Raw genomic sequence first — 17313 nt, forward strand, 5'->3', positions numbered from 1 at the left:
CCTGATTTTTAAAGGTCGAGTGGTTCTTCCCACGTACTGTTTGGGACAAGTGCATTGTAGAAGGTATATCACGTTTTTGGCATTACATGTAAGAGTTTCCTTGATCGTATGTGTTTCTCCTGTGGTGCATGATTTAAATGTCTTTATTGATTTTGTACTTGTTGTTTCAGTATTTCTACATCCTGAACATGAGTGACAATGAAAGAAACCTTTTTGTACTTTGCATAAGGTGGTTTGTTGCGCTTTTATTGGTGGATTGTGATTTCTGACTAGTTTTGACCTCAGGTCTGGTGCCTTCCTATAGGTTATTTTTGGTTTGTTGGATATATAACCTGCCAGCAAGTCGTCTTCCTGTAGTATGTTCCAATGTTTCTGTAATATTTTTTCCAATTGTCTACTTTGTTTTGAGTATTGTGTAATGAAGCGAACTTCTTCATTATGTTTTGTTAGATTTTGAATCCGTGCAGAATACAACCATCACTTTGCCGGACTGCCTGTACACATCCACCGCCAAAACACCCATCAAATTACCGCCAAGAAAAAGAGACCATCGCAAGCCCCCCACCATCAGGACAAGAAGGGGGGACAGGAACCGAAGCCCCTCCGGGTGAGTATCCTCTGATACGGGTCCACGTCCACGGCCCCCGGCTCGTCTGAGTCAAGACCGCTGCCACGTCCCCTCCGCTTGCTGGCGCACTCTGGGCGCGCTCACGGTCCTGACCCTGGTTGCAGGGACAGCATCCGTGAGTGTGCGGCACAGTGCACCGCAGCGCAGAGAGATCCCCGCTGTCGGCTCCAGCTGGATGTCCCCGGACCGTAAGAAGAATCCTCCCAGGCAATGCACATACAGACAGACAAAAGGTACTGTGTACTAAGACTAGCGGGACACCTCTAGATCTTTTTCAGAAATTACTTTTACACAAGTTTCTTCACAAACCATCAACAGGAGAATACAGGTGGTTACACGGCATATGTGACTCTTTCATTCATCTTTCATCCTTCAAGTTTTTTTGCACATCAATTTCTAACACTTCTCTATATTTGCTGGACAATACTATTTGATTCCATTATGTGTATGCTGACTTAACAGGACATTATCAAAGAGTATGGTAGAGGTATTCAAGGGCTAGCGTGCGTATTAGAAGCACCTATTCTGCACACTCACAGAATGGGTCCTGTGCATGCATGGTTTGAGAACCACTGCTTTAGTCCAGGAGTTATCAACTCGTCCTCAAGTATCACCAACAGGTCATGTTTTGTGGATTTTTTATTTTTAATGCACAGGTGAGAGTTTATCTCTTGCTGGGCCATTTTTTCCACAGACAGAAATCCTCAAAACATGACCTGTTAATAAAAATTGAGGGTTGAGAACAACAGCTTTAATTAACCCACCAATCTTCGTGTGTAATATATAAAAAAGTTCAGTTGTCTAGCGGGCTGTCTATTCCATTACAGAGGACACGTATAAGATGTGTTACAGACATTTACAGACCATGTGCCTATATTGAAAATCTCTAAACTATCGTACATAGCTCTGCACGTGCCACAAGACTCCCACAATACAGACCACCGTGACGTTCACCCGACTCAACTTTTTGTTTCAGGAATCAAGATTATTGAAAAAGGAACCCTCATCCCAATTATCTGATAGTGTGCCTAGTACTAAATCGGGTCTATATATTTGACCTATTGGCGCTCAGGCAGAGTACCTGAATCGCCTAGGGATGGACAGATTGCCAGACACAATCACCAGTCTGTAGTTAATCTGCCTGAGCAGGTTTACAATATGACCTGAAAACGATGCAAATATTTTGGAGAGCGTAACTGAAGCCTGCACTTGTGTTGGTGCCATGAATGTGCGAGTAGGGAGCCAATAAAACGAATGTGGGCCCCCGAATTAGGTTAAACTTTCTTCACTGACTGCAGTAACCACCTGCAAGTTATCTGTTATTATGGAGTCTTCTCTGTTTTGATCTGTTTATATAACACAGTCCGTACAATAAGGATTTAAGGGCAATTTTATTATTTTAACAATGTTGTAGTGCACAGGTTCTCAAACTCTGTCCTCAGAACCCCACACAGTACATGTTTTCCAGGTTTCCTCACAGATTCACAAGTGTAATAATTATCTCCACCTGTGGATCTTTTAAAATGTGTCAGTGAGTAATTAGTACACCTGCGCACCTTCTGGGTGACCTGGAAACGTGACCTGTGTGGGGTCCTGAGGTCCGAAAACCAGTGTTGTAGTGGAAAGACTGAGTATTCCCTTGCCTTAAGCCACAAAATCCACTTCACACAGCTTGCCGTCAACATGGTCAAAAAGCTCAAACAGAATAACCCAAGCAAGACCCTTCTTCTCCTACATGCATCTAGGCAACACAGAGTGTTAGCTTGTGTTTGATTCCGCCAGATCACTCAGGACTATAAAACGCTTTCTATGAAGGAGCTGTCATCTACTCCACAAGAGAAATCCAAAAATAAATACAAGCTCCCAAATACATTTATACAACATTATTTTGGGCGGAGAACTTGAATGAAAACCTACTTTATAAATAAGGGCTTAAAAAAGAACCTACCCTAATTTGAACCACCACTTTATGTTTCACATATGACATGAAGCCTAACCCAGAGGTCCTCAGGCGATTATTCACAGGGACCTTCCCGCCATTCCTGAGGACAAACTCCCATTGCTTGTAGGGGACATAGAGCAAAATGTTTAAGGAGAACTCTAATCTGTCTATATTACCCAATCCTCCTCCTCCTCTCCTCTGCAACCACCTGTACTGAGGCATAACCTCTCACTGTACTCCTGCCTTGCGTCTCATACTTAGCTCCACCTCCTGTAGGCACCGGAGCTTACAGGATCTTCAATGAAAACCAAGGAGTCCGGTCGCAGCTAGTTGTGAATTAGGTAGGTTGTTTGGTACGGTGTATACTATTAAGCTGGGCACACACCTGAATGCTGTAACATGATGCGATGGTCCTTCCAATTTTACTTACAATCATCCAAACCCAGAACACACGATTTTGAGCATACACACTAGGCCAGTGATTCCAAACCTCGGTCCTCAAGGCAAATTAACAGTCCTGGTTTTAGTGATATCCATGCTTGAGCACAGATGGTTAAATCAAAATAACTGAGGTACTAATTAAGTCACCTGTGCTCAAGTATGGCTATCCTTAAAACCTGGACTGTTAGGGTGCCTTGAGGACCGTGGTTGGGAACCCCTGCACTATGCAATCTTCGAAATGATGACACGATATATCATGTCCAGTGATCGTACCCAATTAATCGTTGCTCCTGTACACACTATGCGATCATCATGAAGAGCAGTGCTAGACTCCAGAGGTACGATTGTCCCACATATCATGTGACTGTACGTACACAATGTGCACAATATTATAAATTGCATCGTCCCATCTGTTGTGCAACACGTCAGATGGGATGATGCGATGTACAATGCATGTAAACGATAGATTGGTTGTACACACTGACTATATGATGGTCATGCAGATTGGTTGCGGGTCGCAAAACCGCACAATATATCGTATTGGGGTAGATTTATCAAAGCTTTGGAGAGAGAAAGTGAAGAGAGATAAATTACCAACCACTCAGCTCCAAATTCGTTTTTAAGTTTGAAAATACAGTTAGGAGCCGATTGGTTGGTACATTATCTCTCTCCATTGGGGTATCTATAATGGGTGCACTTGGATTCTACACCGCACACCCATATAATTATACTTACCTCTCCGGAATCCTTTGTCGGCTGGTGCTGCAGACAGAAATCCATTGGCGGCCATTTTCCCAGAGATTTGCACATGCATAGTAGAGAGGTCTCTGGGAACATAGCGCAGGCACCATGTTCCTGGAGACCTGCAGATTCTGGCACAAAGCTAGAGCCTATTGTACTGCTGGAGAGAAGGGGGGCCCCGCACGGAGGCTGCACACAGGCTCCCTCGCCTCTTAAACCTCCCCCATAGTGTGTACCAGCTTAAGTGGTTGATGAGAAGAGACCCGCCATGATAAGGATTGTGGCTGTGTGTGAGGGCACCAAGTAATATGTTTGAAAGACACTCCTTTTGAAAAGAAAAAACACATTTATTTTATTTTTATTTTTTACAGGGGGTTGGTGATCGTTAACAACTTGTGAGCTTTCATAGCATGTGAAGCATATGGAATATAAAGACCCCGAGGTGTTAAATGCCAAAAACACATTATTGTAACACGATTACTATCACATAAAAAAAATGTGCATGGTCACCTAGCTTTATTGACAAACCCACTCTTAACATTGTCCCCAAAAAATTGTAAAATTTATCTTTTAATTAAATACTGTCTTTACATGTTTGCAGATAATTTGTTTTGTTTATTTTACAAACTACAAGTAACTATTAGAAAACAGATGTAGAAACCATGATACATCTTGTACAATTGTTTTTTTTTTTTAAATTGAGCATGTGGTATTATTTGCTCCTAATTATGATGGAGAAGCAGAGGTTCCGTGTCTAGTCCTTCCATTCCTTTTTTATATTGATGTTCCACTCCCAGGACAAGTGGTTGCTTTTGTCGTCGTCCGTGAACCAGGACTTCATGTGGTACGTCCCTCGGACAAGCAGTCCTTTGGGAGCCTCTTCCAGAGGCGTCAGAAACTCGTAAGCGTCGGCCCTGGGCCCGTAACTGCCGACCATGTGCATTTCCTTATCAACTGTTGGAGGGAACAGAACAGGTTTTGTTAATTATGCTAAAACATTACTTTATTATAAAATCATATGCGCTATACATCATCTCATGCAGAGTAGGTCAATGAGCAGCCCATACTAGAAAAAGGTTTTTATCAGTATATGACAAAAATGACCAGGGGTCACCAATATTTAGCTAATGTCGGACACTGCTGTTTTGGAGACCTATTTATGAAGTCTCTTTTACCTTAAAAAAAAAAAAAAAAAACGCACAAAAACATCAGTTTCCGCATGTTTTAGGTATTGGGACTATTTAACAAGAACCTAACACAGGAGCCCCTATAGCGGTATTAGCGCAGGAGAGCGGTCTTGCGATCCCTCGGCAGGCTCCATACACTGCACACGCGTGACCCTTATGGGTGTCAGAAATTGTAGCGAAGCGATAGCCATCATTACACTGTATAGCTCATTAACAGGGCTGACTTTATCGGAGCTGCTCTCCCTCATTACACTGTATAGCTCATTAACAGGGCTGACTCTTTATCGGAGCTGCTCTCCCTCATTACACTGTATAGCTCATTAACAGGGCTGACTCTTTATCGGAGCTGCTGTCTCGGCACAAGCTCATAGGTAAATAGCTACAACAGATCATTCCTTCTTGCTGTGATAAGGAGTAATAGCACAGGCCCATCATTATTATTTTTATTTTTTTATAAATAAGTCACCATAGTTGATATAGTTGGTATCACGGTGGAACACAGCACTGAGATAATGGCTTGGATTGCCAGCAGAACCCGATCTGTGTGGAGTTTGTGTGTTCTCCCTGTGTTTGTGTAGGTGTCCGATTTCCTGCCAAGTGCCGAAAACATACTGGTCGGATATTTATTCTGATAAAGATAAATAAATCCGTATGCGTGTGTGTGATATAGATTGTAAGCTCCGCTGGGTCAGGAACTGATGTCAATGACTACATATTCCCTGTGCAGCGCTGTGTAATATGTGTGTGCTAGATCATGGTTCATCAATAATAAAATACATTTACAGGTGGAGCAGAGTTTTTTCTGCAGTGAACAGCACAAGTGCAGAGTGTAGAACCTGCGGCAATGTCAGGATACCTAACGGGATGCGGAGGCTGACTGCAAAAACAAACAAAAACATTCTGCGAAATCCGGGGCTCTTCCCTGTAGCAGAAACTTTCGGGCTGCAAAGCTTTACGTTAGTATTGCATCCCCCACTACCTCTCTGAATGTAGGTGTCTGTTATAAAAATGTCAGAATATTACACCTTGCAAAAAAAAAATAAAAAATTAAGAAAAAAAAAAACAAACAACAAAAGAAAAAAACAACAAAACCAAAAAAAACCCCCCAAAAAACCAAAAACACAAAAACAAATTAAACCCAAAATAAATAGAAAATCCTTCCATACTATCATTGGTATTCAGTTACATAAATCATCTTGGTGCTAAAACCTCAATCTTTTGTAGCAGCAATTTAAAAATCAACACCAATACATTTAATTATTCTTGGATAGAAAAGTATGTACTTTATGCTAAAGAGGCATTTAAACAACCCAAGATGCGTTCATCTGGAAAATTAATGCCCTATAAAAGTTTAAACGCTTAAATAGAGATTAGATAATCACAAATACAAGTATAGCTTCACATTACTCCTGACAGCTTCTGTTTGCTGAGGTCACGTTCTGCGGGAGTAAGAATATAACCCGTCCTGGCTATAGTGATAAAATGATCAATACTGCGATGATGCTCGTTACCCGCAAGTATCAACCTAAAAGGACGTACAATAAGACAAATATACAGATGTGCCCACACACATCTAACCTCCTGGCATGTTATATAGCCCTTCTAGTCGCACCATGCCGTGACTCCCTTCAAATGCGTCTTATTCGCACCACGATGTGAGTAGGACGCCACAAGCAGCCTCTGCTAATTCAATTGATCAGAGGAATGCCGCTGACACTGTAAGGTAGCATTTTGCATGCACATACACCCGCAGCCAGTCAGCCAGAATATAGGCATGCCGCATATCATTTTAATCATCTGAAGCTGCTTGTGCGTTCTAGTCTCATCGCTGTGCGAGTAAGGGGTATTTAAAGGAAAAAGACGCACTACCCAGTCATAAGGTGCTCATGCGTCATATGTAACGCGACTTGTAGCGCACGAAGAATAGATGTATGTGGACAATAATAATAATTTAAAAAAAGTTAAAATTAGGCCGCAAGTGATCAGTAACGAAACAAATCACAAGTCTGTCCGGCCGGCAGTGGAAGCACAGAATATCTGGCACCAATGATAGAGGAAGTTTGATCATCACATTGGATCGTGTTACCTCTAATTCCTTTCCTCAAGGTGTGCTGGACGTATTTCAATCCAGAAACTATTTCATGGTTTACCTAGAAACACAAAATAAAAAGAATAAATAGTTCAATGTTAATTATCAGGAACATTGAGAGCTCGGTAAACAAAATGTAAAAAAAAAACCTTTTACACCTGATAATTTGCTGATTATATACAGTAATGTGCGTGGCGCCATTTACGCCGTACACAGATGCAGGATAAATTTAGGAGGCACAAATGCAACAAACATTTAACAGAAGTATCATCGTTCTAATGTCTAACTCACTGCCTGGACGGTAAGGGCCTGTGGGGAGTGGAAATTTGATGGCGATGCCGTCCACGCAGTCGCCAGGTTGTGCCGCCCCGTTCGCCGACTGACCGGAATTAGGGACAATCTGTCCACATGTGATGCCGCTGCCGATATTGAGAAACTAGCCGGGAAGAGCAAAGGACACCTTACGCCTGCATAACCCCCTTTTTCAAAGTAATTTTTTGGGGTGTTCCCCTTTTTTTTTTGCATTTTTTTTTACACAGTTATCCTTTGGGGGGCTGTCCAAAGGGTGCAGAGTGGTTTTCCCACCTTTGCATCCCAAAACCGCAATTCTGCACTTTATTCCGCCGGGTATTCATAGGCAAAACTTTTTTTGTATTGACTTTCCGCGTACGCGAAAATACCTTGCAATTGAATACGGCGAATAGTTTCCGCCTGGCGAAAAGACGCAATCGGCGATACTTTTTCACTGATCACGGCTTTTCGACGCTAATTGAATACGGCCCCTAATCTTCAAACGCCGATCCCGGCTTTTGACCGGGATTGGTAGCAAAAGGGTGGGGGGGGTGTACTGTAGCATAGGGCAGCGCTGCTCCGTGTGTTTCCTAGCTAGGGGCAATGGCTGCGCACCTGACACAAAGTCAGCATATGATTGGCTGGGAACAGCTTACATGCAATAATATGCCACACTGTATGGCACTGAACACCCCCTGTCCGTCAATCTGTCAAGATTTGCCTAAACAAACAGGGAAGCTATAGACCTTTTTAATAAACGGACGGACAATAATAATAAAAGCAACAGAGTAAAATGAGGAACTCTAAAGCTGGGTACACATTAGACGATGTGTGTTGCCAACGACGCACGATGCGACCGCATGATATATAGGGCGGCCCGTACACACTACACGGTCTGGTATACGACCGCTCGATATCGCGTTCACCCACCGCATATACAAGCAAGGTGTCATTCATCGAATCTTCAGATTGGCGTTGCACTGCAGGCCTAAATTAAGATGAGACAACAACGAGCGGGAGAGCATACACATTTAATGATGTGGACTATTTGTCGCTCCGATCCGTCGGAAACTGGCAAATCGGCCAATACTGCATTCTCAAATTCGGTCCTCAGGACTCCACACAGTTCACGTTTTCCAGGTCACCTGGCCAGAGCACAGGTGTATTTATTACGCACTGACACATTTTACAAAATCCACAGGTGATCTAATTATTTCACTTGTGATTCTGTGAGACCTGGAAAACATGCACTGTTTGGGGTCCTGAGGACAGAGTATGAGAACCTGTGGTCTGACGTGTACCCAGCTTAAGTACACAGAAAGCAAAGTCTTCCACACAGGTATAGCTGATGCGATAATTAAGCAACCAACATCCCAGCTTGGTCTGCACTGGCTGCCTATAAGATTAAAGCGCAAGGAAATCCAGCTGCACAATTGAAACACACACACACAAAACAACACATTGGGAAGAGGGGTAATAATACTGCATTGGGAGGAGAATAATTGGGAAGAGGGGTAATACTGCATTGGGAGGAGAATAATTGGGAAGAGGGGTAATAATATACTGCATTGGGAGGAGAATAATTGGGAAGAGGGGTAATAATATACTGCATTGGGAGGAGAATAATTGGGAAGAGGGGTAATAATATACTGCATTGGGAGGAGAATAATTGGGAAGAGGGGTAATAATATACTGCATTGGGAGGAGAATAATTGGGAAGAGGGGTAATAATATACTGCATTGGGAGGAGAATAATTGGGAAGAGGGGTAATAATACTGCATTGGGAGGAGAATAATTGGGAAGAGGGGTAATAATACTGCATTGGGAGGAGAATAATTGGGAAGAGGGGTAATACTGCATTGGGAGGAGAATAATTGGGAAGAGGGGTAATAATATACTGCATTGGGAGGAGAATAATTGGGAAGAGGGGTAATAATATACTGCATTGGGAGGAGAATAATTGGGAAGAGGGGTAATAATATACTGCATTGGGAGGAGAATAATTGGGAAGAGGGGTAATAATATACTGCATTGGGAGGAGAATAATTGGGAAGAGGGGTAATAATATACTGCATTGGGAGGAGAATAATTGGGAAGAGGGGTAATAATATACTGCATTGGGAGGAGAATAATTGGGAAGAGGGGTAATAATACTGCATTGGGAGGAGAATAATTGGGAAGAGGGGTAATAATATACTGCATTGGGAGGAGAATAATTGGGAAGAGGGGTAATAATATACTGCATTGGGAGGAGAATAATTGGGAAGAGGGGTAATAATACTGCATTGGGAGGAGAATAATTGGGAAGAGGGGTAATACTGCATTGGGAGGAGAATAATTGGGAAGAGGGGTAATAATATACTGCATTGGGAGGAGAATAATTGGGAAGAGGGGTAATAATATACTGCATTGGGAGGAGAATAATTGGGAAGAGGGGTAATAATATACTGCATTGGGAGGAGAATAATTGGGAAGAGGGGTAATAATATACTGCATTGGGAGGAGAATAATTGGGAAGAGGGGTAATAATATACTGCATTGGGAGGAGAATAATTGGGAAGAGGGGTAATAATACTGCATTGGGAGGAGAATAATTGGGAAGAGGGGTAATAATATACTGCATTGGGAGGAGAATAATTGGGAAGAGGGGTAATAATACTGCATTGGGAGGAGAATAATTGGGAAGAGGGGTAATAATATACTGCATTGGGAGGAGAATAATTGGGAAGAGGGGTAATAATATACTGCATTGGGAGGAGAATAATTGGGAAGAGGGGTAATAATATACTGCATTGGGAGGAGAATAATTGGGAAGAGGGGTAATAATATACTGCATTGGGAGGAGAATAATTGGGAAGAGGGGTAATAATATACTGCATTGGGAGGAGAATAATTGGGAAGAGGGGTAATAATATACTGCATTGGGAGGAGAATAATTGGGAAGAGGGGTAATAATATACTGCATTGGGAGGAGAATAATTGGGAAGAGGGGTAATAATATACTGCATTGGGAGGAGAATAATTGGGAAGAGGGGTAATAATACTGCATTGGGAGGAGAATAATTGGGAAGAGGGGTAATAATACTGCATTGGGAGGAGAATAATTGGGAAGAGGGGTAATAATACTGCATTGGGAGGAGAATAATTGGGAAGAGGGGTAATAATACTGCATTGGGAGGAGAATAATTGGGAAGAGGGGTAATAATACTGCATTGGGAGGAGAATAATTGGGAAGAGGGGTAATAATACTGCATTGGGAGGAGAATAATTGGGAAGAGGGGTAATAATACTGCATTGGGAGGAGAATAATTGGGAAGAGGGGTAATAATACTGCATTGGGAGGAGAATAATTGGGAAGAGGGGTAATAATACTGCATTGGGAGGAGAATAATTGGGAAGAGGGGTAATAATACTGCATTGGGAGGAGAATAATTGGGAAGAGGGGTAATAATACTGCATTGGGAGGAGAATAATTGGGAAGAGGGGTAATAATACTGCATTGGGAGGAGAGTAATTGGGAAGAGCGGTAATAATACTGCATTGGGAGGAGAATAATTGGGAAGAGGGGTAATAATATACTGCATTGGGAGGAGAATAATTGGGAAGAGGGGTAATAATATACTGCATTGGGAGGAGAATAATTGGGAAGAGGGGTAATAATATACTGCATTGGGAGGAGAATAATTGGGAAGAGGGGTAATAATATACTGCATTGGGAGGAGAATAATTGGGAAGAGGGGTAATAATATACTGCATTGGGAGGAGAATAATTGGGAAGAGGGGTAATAATACTGCATTGGGAGGAGAATAATTGGGAAGAGGGGTAATAATACTGCATTGGGAGGAGAATAATTGGGAAGAGGGGTAATAATACTGCATTGGGAGGAGAATAATTGGGAAGAGGGGTAATAATACTGCATTGGGAGGAGAATAATTGGGAAGAGGGGTAATAATACTGCATTGGGAGGAGAATAATTGGGAAGAGGGGTAATAATACTGCATTGGGAGGAGAATAATTGGGAAGAGGGGTAATAATACTGCATTGGGAGGAGAATAATTGGGAAGAGGGGTAATAATACTGCATTGGGAGGAGAATAATTGGGAAGAGGGGTAATAATACTGCATTGGGAGGAGAGTAATTGGGAAGAGGGGTAATAATACTGCATTGGGAGGAGAATAATTGGGAAGAGGGGTAATAATACTGCATTGGGAGGAGAGTAATTGGGAAGAGCGGTAATAATACTGCATTGGGAGGAGAATAATTGGGAAGAGCGGTAATAATACTGCATTGGGAGGAGAATAATTGGGAAGAGCGGTAATAATATTGCATTGGGCGAAGAATAGTTTTTGTTAGTGGATAAATTTGGTCACAACTAAACGAAGATCAAATGTATGCAAAGTTCAATAGCAAATAGTCAGTGAAGAGAGTCAACTGGAATATTTACAGCACGTCATGAAACAATTAAGATTTACCTTAAAGGTAATTTTAACCTTGTAGAAAACACTCTCCTTCAGTACGAAGGTCTGTTCCTTTAGTGCCTCTACGTTACCTGCAAATGAAAAATGTACAGTTAAAGCACAACTTGTGGTTACAGATAATATGCGCACATATACCAATAATTTATGTTCATCCATCTATCTCGCATTAGTCCTTGCTCTCCTCCCATCCCACTATAGATTTGTTTTCAGCCAAGTTCTGTAAATGAGGTAATCAAACCACTAGAGGACACTAGAGCGCTGGTCTTCCACAAAGTCGATGAGCTACTTTGTAGCAATACAAAAGCGCAGCCAATTAAATGGTTTATTTATGTTTATTACATCAGTACAATCCCAGCCTTTGCAGACTGGGAGTAGCCATAATCAATGTTATTTCACAATGGGTGAAAATGTTCTGTGTAAATGCTTGTAGATAAAATGTTTTTTTTTTTTTGTGCAATATGTTAGACGGTAACAGGGCCGTAACTAGGGTAGTGCGACCATTGCCATGGCACAGGGCACCGCAGGGCAGGGGGCGCTGTTTGGGCCTGTCAATTTTCCTGTTTATTATCATTCTCACTTGTAGCTTCCTCTTCTTTTATCCCCAGCATCTCCTGGCTGCCCCTATCTCTTCCCTGGGAATTGGTATGAAATACCGCCGGCCGCATGGCAGCCCGACAAGAGCAGAGTCCCGAGCAGCGGAAGCCCGACAGAGCTGGAAATCCCGATCGTCCTCAGGTAAGTATATACTAACCTAACCTAACCCCCCTAACCCTAACCCTCCTTAGGGGTGCCTAACCCTAACTTCCCCCCCAAGTGCCTAACCCTAAACCCCCCTCTAAGTCCCTAACCCTAACCACCCCCTTCCCCACTGCCTAAACCTAAGTCCCCCGGGGGGGTGCCTAACCCTAACCCTCCCTCCCCGTAGCCTAAACCTAACCCTCCTGGAGGGGTGCCTAACCCCAAGTCCCCCCCGGGAGCCCTAAACCTAACCCTCCCCCCCCACGGCTGTCCGCTCGCGGCGCCTGGCATCACTACGAACGTGATGCCGGGCGCCGGTCTCCCGGCGTCGGGGAAAGGCATTTCACCATTGCCGGGATATGACAGTCGGGAAGCCGGCTGCCGGTATTTAGGCAGCCAGCTTCCCGATTGCATACCCTTCCCTGGCCCATCCCCATGAGACATTGGCCCTTTTTCGGGTGCGTTTATTATGTCCCTATTTAAAAAAATTTTTTTGAGGTGGGGGGGAAGCGTATTGGGCGCCAATGCTATTTCTGGCACAGGGCTCCAAAACGTCTAGTTACAGCTCTGGCAGGTAATTAAAATATATGACTTTTCTACCACCTGTACCCTTGTCCTGAAGAAGCGGAACAGATTGTGTTCTGTTATTAGCACCCACTGGTGCCCTGGCTCCCCCAAAGTGTTTAAATAAAACCAGCGCTGGTTTTAAAGACACTTTATAATCAAAAGGAAGACAATTTATTGATTAGACAGTAACTTTCTGACATGGTATGCTCTTCCTCAGCCAGCAACCTGCTCCATTCCTTCCCTGAGCCCTCAAATGAAGATGAAGTATCTCTCTTCTCATCATCCTACTCTACTACCTTTACTCTTTATCCTATACCCTCATTAAATCAGTAGGAGTTCTGTCGCCTATACTCATCCGAACACAAATCTGTAATCTCTCCCTCTCTGCTGGTATATTCCCATCACTATTCAAGCATGCGGTGATTACTCCTATTCTGAAAAAAATAAAAACCCACAATTCTCTCTCTCAAATTACCGTCCCATCTTGCAGCTCCCTAGCCCCTCCAAGCTACTTGAGAGACTTGATTACACCCACATCACACACATTATTCACTGACAACTTATTGGACCCACTTCAGTCCACAGAACTGACTAAGGTGGTCAATTATTTAATCATTACTAAGTCTAAAGGGAGATGTACTAAGCTCTGGAGAGTGATAAACTACCAGCCAATCAGCTCCTAACGGTCATGTTACACTGTTTGAAAAATGACAGTTAGGAGCTGGTTGGCTGGTACATTATCTCCCTTCACTTTATCTCCATCCGGGGCTTAGTAAATAGACCCCTTTATCTCCATCAACTTGCAATTTACACTGTCAACCCCTCTCTTTTCATATAAAAACAGTACGGCCACTAGGTCTTCAGGACACAGCCCTATCCTGGTTCTCATCCTGCTTATTAAATCGTTCTTTCAGTGTTCTCTGGACCCACCTCCTCTGAGATACCTCTATCAGTTGGAGAACCACAAAGCTCAGTAGTAGGTCCTCTGTTTTCATCATTTTATACTACATTTCTTTGCAAATCAGCTTCTTCGGATTCCAGTATCATGGGAGAGGAGGAGGACACCCATCCTCTCCAGATTTGTCACCCATCTGTATTGGCCCGAGTTACTGAAAGTCTTTCTGCCATTTCGACTTAGATGTCCTCTCACCACCTCATATTTGCCCAGGAGGCTTTCTACATGTGTAACCTTTCAGTTTGCCCACGCCGTACTCCGTATATTACATTTTAAGCCAATTTAGTAAACCATAAAATCGGACACAAGTCTCTTTCACAAAAACGAGCAAGACCAGCTGGGACTTGGCACTCTAGAAAAATGATAGCTACAGCCTGATTGGCTGCTACAAGAAACACCTTTACTTGTCCTTTTACAAGGTTTTAGTAAATGTACCCCAAAGCCATCCCCCAACAAATACAATAGGCTCTAGTTGTCATGGAAAATGAATGCCTTTGATATATAACATGTTTGCGCATTCAATCTGGGCACCTGCTCAGTATTTCACAGTCATATGTGGCAATTGGAGATCATGAGTGGGTTACAGTACGTATTAATAAGTGCTTAATGTACACCCCATATTAATGTACTGAAGCAACTCTCCCTCCTGAGATTTGCTGTGCAACATGCAGGATAGGCCGTGGGATGTATATGGTATATTTTTACTAAACATATCCAGACAATAATTCCCCAGCTCCGATCAGATCTAATTAAACCCGTCATACCTACATAGCTGGAAGCTCTGATTAATCAGTCTTAAATGAATGTGGTGCACATCACTAAGGACCTGTCATTGCAGCAGAATATAATGACAAAACCAAGACTTCACTTTTCCCAAACGGGGCAAACTCATTCACAGACCTGACGTGATGGAATAGTACATAGGCCTCAGGATAACAGTTTGCAAAGAGTGATTACCAGAATCTCGTCTCAACCCATTTCCTTTCAAGGCAACTTTTATTAAATGTATTTTTAATTTTTGTACTCTCTCTCTTTTTGTACTAGTTTAATGGAAATATTTACAGATGGATTGCGTTTATTGTAACATTTTTGCAGATGGAGAGCTCTACAAATATAAAAGTCAGCCATTCCGCTGGGTTCAGGTGCTGAGCAGCAGGTTCCATATCCAATTAGGCCACACACGTAGGGAGACAAATTGTTCCAGATCTGGCCATTCAGTCGAGCACAGGGACAGCCAACCCTGGTCCTCGAGAGCTACCAACAGTGCATGTTTTCTATGTTTCTTCACAGACTCACAAGTGAAATAATTAGCTCCACCTGTGGATCTTTTTCAAATGTGTTAGTGAGTAATGACTACACCTGTGCACCAGCTAGGTGGTCTGGAAAATGTGAACTGTTAGTAGCTCTCGAGGACCGAAGTTGGCTACCACTGGCCTAGCGGATGGATCAAGGAATGGCAAGGCCATGACAGAGCGGTTGGGTCGGTAACTGGACACGCAGTGCGAGAACGCTAATCTTGAGCCAATTACTATTGGGCACCGTAGTTGTTAGAAACATTTGCTTAATACTACTGGTGGTGTCACTGCTTGATTTAGGGAACATCTTCATAAGAGATACAATGCCGCTCCTCTTTGTTCAATAGTCCCCGTCCCTCGTTCCAGACCCCTCTGTAACATAATCACGTGTGGTAAAATGCTCACAGTACAACAGCTCAAATCATGGCTTAGTTGCAGCAAAGAATGGGTATGATGTCACTGGAGCCAGGATATGATGTCACTGGGGGGGGAAGGACAGAGTCCCAGTAGAAAATAGTGAGGAGGATAAGAAACACAAAGTCTAGCAATATGTAAAGACTTTTTTTGGCACTATTCTGAAAATAATAAGCGCCCCCTTAAATACATTTAACTGGCCAAGTACATATTCTCAATAAACTGGAATATCTGCGCTAACGAATAATTAGGAGAATTGATACAAGCAGATCACCACCAAGACAAGAATATGAAGAATATAAACAATTTAATATAATAAGTAAATAATTTGACCGGTCAAAATAGCAACAAACATAATACAATCACATACAATAGTTAATCACCTACAGTAATTGATAGACTTTTATCGATCAAACGTTTAGAGGATTACTAATTAATCCCAGATTGATCTCATGCTATTGCATGTTGAAGTTATAATTAGCGAAAGTCTGAATAAAATTAGACAGATCTGAAAAAATCGCTGGAGGAGGTGGATCAAAAATTGTAGAAAATAGATATATATAAAAAATAAATTTTTAAAAAACATAAATGTTATTCCATAGTGTCCGCATCTATTTAATGTTAGAAAATCTTCAGTCTCACCCGGTAAGATCAGCTGTGTAATAAGAATCACGGGTAACCTGTATCCTCACTTAAATAGGCATGTCACATCCACAACTCACAATCCTGTTCACGCAAATAAATAGCTGTGAGCATTGGAGGAGGCTCCGGAGAGACGGGATGTAAGCGGCTCCTTACAATTCAGAGTAACAGTGTCAGTCCGGCCGCGTCTCAATCCTGCCTCAACTCCTGATTGCCGGCTGTTGTCCAGCGGGACCACGAATCTCACGTGCCGGTGAGGGGATGACAGGATCAAATAGTAGATGCCGATTAAACACTTCAGATGGGTCCAAAGATATCTGACACTGGCCGGACTGACACTGTTACACTATTTATTTGCGTGAACAGGATTGTGAGTTGTGGATGTGACATGCCTATTTAAGTGAGGATACAGGTTACCCGTGATTCTTATTACACAGCTGATCTTACCGGGTGAGACTGAAGATTTTCTAACATTAAATAGATGCGGACACTATGGAATAACATTTATGTTTTTTAAAAATTTATTTTTTATATATATCTATTTTCTCCAATTTTTGATCCACCTCCTCCAGCGATTTTTTCAGATCTGTCTAATTTTATTCAGACTTTCGCTAATTATAACTTCAACATGCAATAGCATGAGATCAATCTGGGATTAATTAGTAATCCTTTAAACGTTTGATCGATAAAAGTCTATTATCAATTACTGTAGGTGATTAACTATTGTATGTGATTGTATTATGTTTGTTGCTATTTTGACCGGTCAAATTATTTACTTATTATATTAAATTGTTTATATTCTTCATATTCTTGTCTTGGTGGTGATCTGCTTGTATCAATTCTCCTAATTATTCATAGCGCAGATATTCCAGTTTATTGTTTATACTTTGGTACACCTGGTCG

General features: G+C 42.3%; 1 protein-coding gene across 2 annotated transcripts in view; it reads right to left on the reverse strand.

Moving 5' to 3' along the window:
* Positions 1-4078: 4078 nt before the first annotated feature.
* Positions 4079-17313, reverse strand: part of LOC148505520 (rho GDP-dissociation inhibitor 2-like) — a 112555-nt gene continuing 99320 nt past the window's right edge. For both annotated transcript variants that reach the window (XM_088448149.1, XM_088448148.1), the window contains exons 4-6: positions 11794-11870; positions 7026-7089; positions 4079-4706 (exon numbers count right to left, since the gene is read on the reverse strand). In XM_088448149.1, the coding sequence (XP_088304275.1) occupies positions 4507-4706; positions 7026-7089; positions 11794-11870 (341 nt within the window). In that variant the 3' untranslated portion in view covers positions 4079-4506. The remainder of the gene's footprint in view (positions 4707-7025; positions 7090-11793; positions 11871-17313) is intronic.

This window comes from Taudactylus pleione, unplaced genomic scaffold (assembly GCF_031769625.1).
Source record: "Taudactylus pleione unplaced genomic scaffold, aTauple2 ptg000451l, whole genome shotgun sequence".
NCBI classification, from domain to species: domain Eukaryota; kingdom Metazoa; phylum Chordata; class Amphibia; order Anura; family Myobatrachidae; genus Taudactylus; species Taudactylus pleione.